The sequence below is a fragment of the Papaver somniferum genome, chromosome 6 (assembly GCF_003573695.1).
Source record: "Papaver somniferum cultivar HN1 chromosome 6, ASM357369v1, whole genome shotgun sequence".
In the NCBI taxonomy this organism is placed as follows: Eukaryota; Viridiplantae; Streptophyta; class Magnoliopsida; order Ranunculales; family Papaveraceae; genus Papaver; species Papaver somniferum.
In genome coordinates, this window is record NC_039363.1 from 52546432 (window position 1) to 52551187 (window position 4756).

Consider the following 4756-nt stretch of genomic DNA (forward strand, 5'->3'; position numbering starts at 1 on the left):
GATTTCTTTTAAAAAAACAGAGATATATTTATTGTGTGATAAGGATATTTGTATAGACCATCAAAAATAAGGACAATAATTCAATTAACAAAAAAAAAAAAAAAACAACAACTGGTAAGTGGGTCAGCCATACCATCAAAACCTAAATCGTTTTTCCAATAAAACCATCAGGCACCCGGGATCTAAAAGATACCCGGCTGTTTTACCGGTTCCAGTTTTGGGTGGTATCCCAGCTGAACCGGACACCCCTACCTTATCCTATATATAAGAAGGATAACACCCTAAGCTATGATTTTGGTACAGAAAAATCTCATCTCCTTCGGAACCCTATTTTTTCATCGAAACCTACTCAAGCTATTCAAATGGGGCGAAGTAAGTTCTTGACTTTTTCCTTATGATTCCGCTGATATATTAATCCTGTTGTAGAATAATATAGTTTTATTTTTCTTAGATTCAATTGTGGATATTAGTATGATTAGATCTATGTGTGCCTTTGATTCGTCGGTTGAAGTTGTCTTTATAATTTGTCTTCATAAATCAATCATGATCTGTTGTTAATCTTGAACGATTTTAGGGTTTTTGAAAGGTAGTGATGATATTGAGATTGTTGTTGATTGAATTTCAGTTAGGATGAGATCGTGACGTATATGTTGTTTTAGTATCTCACCTACGTTTTTGCATTCCCAGGACCTGCGAGATGTTATCGTCAGATTAAGAACAAGCCATACCCAAAATCACGATATTGTCGTGGTGTTCCTGATCCTAAGATTAGGATCTATGATGTTGGTATGAAGAAGAAGGGAGTAGATGAGTTCCCTTTCTGTGTCCATTTGGTGAGTTGGGAGAAGGAAAATGTCTCAAGTGAGGCTCTTGAGGCTGCACGTATTGCATGCAACAAATACATGACCAAGCATGCTGGAAAAGATGCCTTCCATTTGAGAGTTAGGGTTCACCCGTTCCATGTTCTCCGAATTAACAAGATGCTTTCTTGTGCTGGTGCTGATAGACTCCAGACTGGTATGAGGGGTGCTTTTGGAAAGCCGCTTGGTACTTGTGCACGTGTGAGCATTGGTCAGGTCCTCCTGTCTGTTCGCTGCAAGGATGGCCACGGTAAAAGTGCACAAGAGGCCCTTCGTCGTGCCAAGTTCAAGTTCCCTGGTCGTCAAAAGATCATTGTCAGCAGGAAGTGGTATGGGCAGACTTTTATTACTTTTTCTCTCTGCCGGATCTTTAATTTTGTAGTTGATCATGTCATTTGAGTGTTCAAGTTTGTGCAATACAATAGCAGATATTTATCTTCATTGATGGTTTTTCAGGGGATTCACCAAGTTCAGCCGCACTGACTATGTGCAATGGAAGGCAGAGAATAGAATTATGGCTGATGGTGTCAACGCAAAGGTGAGTATCAACACTCTTTCAAGCTCCATTCCTCATTTTACTCTGTATATGTGCTTGTTTGATAATGCATGGTGATTGGTGCATGTTAAAGTGCTGAAGTTAACTTACTTCTGACTTCTTTAAATTTGAAATGGAGTAGCAGCTAACTCTTATTCTTATTCTTAAATTTCAGCTTCTTGGATGCCATGGACGTTTGTCAAATCGCAAACCTGGAAGAGCTTTTTTGACAGCAGTAGTTTAAGAACCTTTAGGTAGTCAGTTGAAAAAGAATGTACCCGTCTGCTGTACTTTCTTTAGACATCCTCATGCTCTTTATTATCCAGATAGAGTGAGTTCAAATCCAAACTTGTTAGTCTTTTCGTTTTCGGTCTTGCCTTTTGTGATGAGGATGGATCTTATAAAGAAAATCATCAAGTTGCAGAATCAACATTTTAACTCATGCTTGTCTCTTTTTGTTGGCATTAGGTTTTCATGTTCTTTTTTAATAATCTTTGATTACTGTTAGCATGAAGATTTAGTTTCTTCAACCTGGGAATGCAGTCTGCATATAGAGTAAGCTATCTGTATCTTGTTTGCCACTGTTCATTTGTTAGCTGAGCTTACCTGCTTAGCAGGTGTGGAATCCCTACTTTGGCACAAACATCATGCTGCTGCCAGAGTATGGGTCCACCATGTATGAACAAGTTTTTCAGTTTTGCAATCATGCCAAGTGTTTTTTTTTTTTAAAAAGTACCTCATTGAATGTTGAATCATATTGAGTGTTACATTCAATCATTCGAGTGTTACATACATACATTCAATCATTCAGCTCAGGTGTGTTACTCATTTTTGAGTTTATGAAACCACTAAATAGAACTTGGTAAGATGACTTATATATGTAAAAGGAGCAGTGTGGATTTCCATGTATGGTGGCCGTAACAGTCGGCTCGTAAAGAACAAACTTCACGTAGGCCACAAGTGGCTTGAGTTTGGAAGTGTGATCGCTTGTTCAAAGTTCAAACTCTGGCTCGTAAAGAACAATGGTTAATGTTTAAGAATTAGCAATATAACTGAAGCCAGGTTTGAGCTCATAAAGAGCGATATAGAACCTCCATATATATTGATTAAATATTGGAAAAATTAAGCTAAGGCCCAACCCATGGATAACTCATAATATGAGACCCTAGTTAAAAGAAGTTTAATTCTAGGCCCCGAGTTATTAAAAGACATTGATACCCTTATGCATATTGTTAAGCCCATAATTAAATAAAATTTAAATTTAGACCCAAAATTATTAAAATATAATGTGATGATATTCAGACCACCGCCTCCGACCACCACCAACCGCCTCCGACCGCCGCCGACCACCACCTCCGACCACATGCACATTGCCAGTGCATCCGGAAGTTACACATGCATAAAAACTACACATTCATGTTATGTATTCAAAAGTGTGTAACGAGAAGTTACACATGCATATGGCATGTGTATCCCAAAGTTACACATGGCATGTATAATAAGAAGTTACACATGCATATGACATGTGTATTCACAAGTTACACATGCATATGGCATGTATAGCCAATAGTTACACATCAGGAAAAAAATATACAAAAAAGATATGTATTGATTTAATATTCATTTATAATAATTTCTCTATTTATCTATTAATTGGCTGTTATTGAATACAATAAACGAGTTAGAACACTAAATATGTAAAACGAAATCTTAGAAATGAGCCACGAAATCCTTTAATTGAGATTGTTCCTTCCCTTCTTGTCTTCCCCATTACAAAATGCTTCCATATCTGTAACAAAATAAACATCCATGAAATTAGATTGGATGAACAAAAAGAATGAAATAATATTATAGAACAACTACAAGAGTAATTAGGAGTTACACATGCATATGACTAGTGTAACTTGGAGTTATACATGTGTCTCATTAGTGTAACTAGGAGTTACACATGCGTCTGACTTGTACAATGAGAGTTACACATTCATAACCTTTATATCCCATCAATTAGCAAGTGTAACTAGAAACTACACATCTAATTGGCATGTGTAACTGGTAGCTACACATCTAATTAGCATGTGTAACTAATTGCATCTCACTTTTGTAATTAAGAGTTACACATGTATCTAATCAGTATAATAATCAGCATTATCCTACCTTTTTACAAGCAAATATACATGCGATGAACTACAAAGATACACATGGGAGGGGATTAACACAAACAGAAAAACAACTCAGAGAGAAATTCTTTCTACAGAATGGTGGTTTGCTATTAAAAAAGAAAATAAGCTCACATGAAGGTGACATAGCAAAAGCTACTACCTGTCCAACCATTCTATAATCTGGAGACAATGCATCATTATTATACCTTTTCTGAGGCATGCAATTGAGATCTAAATGTGGTTTTCGAGAATTATTATCTCATATGAAGGACAAATGATTAAGTCAACAGGGTTGAGCTTTTACCTCTGAGGTGGCAACGACACACTATTCCCAGAAATATGAATCCAATGCTTCTTATGAAACAATGCATCACGCTGAAAATTGCAACACAGTAGTTAGTACCAGACAATACAAGATCCCTAAAATTTTCAAAGTGAAAACCAAAATCAATATCCGAATCTAAAAGCAATGAAAGAAGACAGAGATGGAAGGAATTCAGCACCAGAATCAACCACTACTCATAGTTCTGGTTCTAATTCTACTTATTCTTCCTTTTTTTTTACCACAATCTCATTAGATTTTACACTGAATCTAGCAAAATCATCAACATCTTCCTAGTGTAATTGTTAGTCGCACATGCATTTTCCTAGTGTAATTAAGAGTTACACATGCATATTCTCAATGTAACTAAGAGTTACAGATGCTCACAGAACGTTGAGAATTGAGAAGAAAATCAAAGTTCTTGGAGTTATTTTTTACGTCCCATAGTTTTGCTGCAGTATCTGGAACCTAACACCTCGCATTCTTATTTGCTTTACCAATTTTAGCATAAAAAGTTACCTGAAAAACAAAATTAAACAACAAAAAAGCTCAGTTGGAGTATGAGAACTTAAACCTATAACTGAATAACTAAAAGTTACACATATCAGACCTAAACATGAAGTATGTTAAGAAAAACTCAACTGCAATACTTCATGTATGATATCAGGTTCAGGCATTCATTCAATCAACTGCATTCATTAATGTAAAAGAACATTTTGTATGCTAAGGCAATTAAAAGAAGTAAAGCAACTAAAAAAACTTGGACAAAGTTCATACGTAGGCAAACTCTACTGGATGAAATAAATAAAAATACACATCTAAAGAATCTAAAGACCTAAAATTAATTGTAGCATAAACTGAAATCAACGTTCCAATACTT

At 35.8% G+C, this 4756-nt stretch overlaps 1 protein-coding gene across 1 annotated transcript; it reads left to right on the top strand.

Moving 5' to 3' along the window:
• Positions 1 to 216: 216 nt before the first annotated feature.
• Positions 217 to 1925, top strand: LOC113287564 (60S ribosomal protein L10-like). The gene is made up of 4 exons (XM_026536353.1): positions 217 to 372; positions 688 to 1189; positions 1317 to 1398; positions 1571 to 1925. The coding sequence occupies exons 1-4, from the start codon at positions 363 to 365 to the stop codon at positions 1637 to 1639; spliced, it is 663 nt and encodes a 220-aa protein (XP_026392138.1). The 5' UTR covers positions 217 to 362; the 3' UTR covers positions 1640 to 1925.
• Positions 1926 to 4756: the final 2831 nt, after the last annotated feature.

Coding starts and splice junctions, on each gene's coding strand:
- LOC113287564 (XM_026536353.1), top strand. Junction 1,190..1,316: donor ATCATTGTCAGCAGGAAGTG/GTATGGGCAGAC, acceptor ATGGTTTTTCAG/GGGATTCACCAAGTTCAGCC. Junction 1,399..1,570: donor CTGATGGTGTCAACGCAAAG/GTGAGTATCAAC, acceptor CTTAAATTTCAG/CTTCTTGGATGCCATGGACG.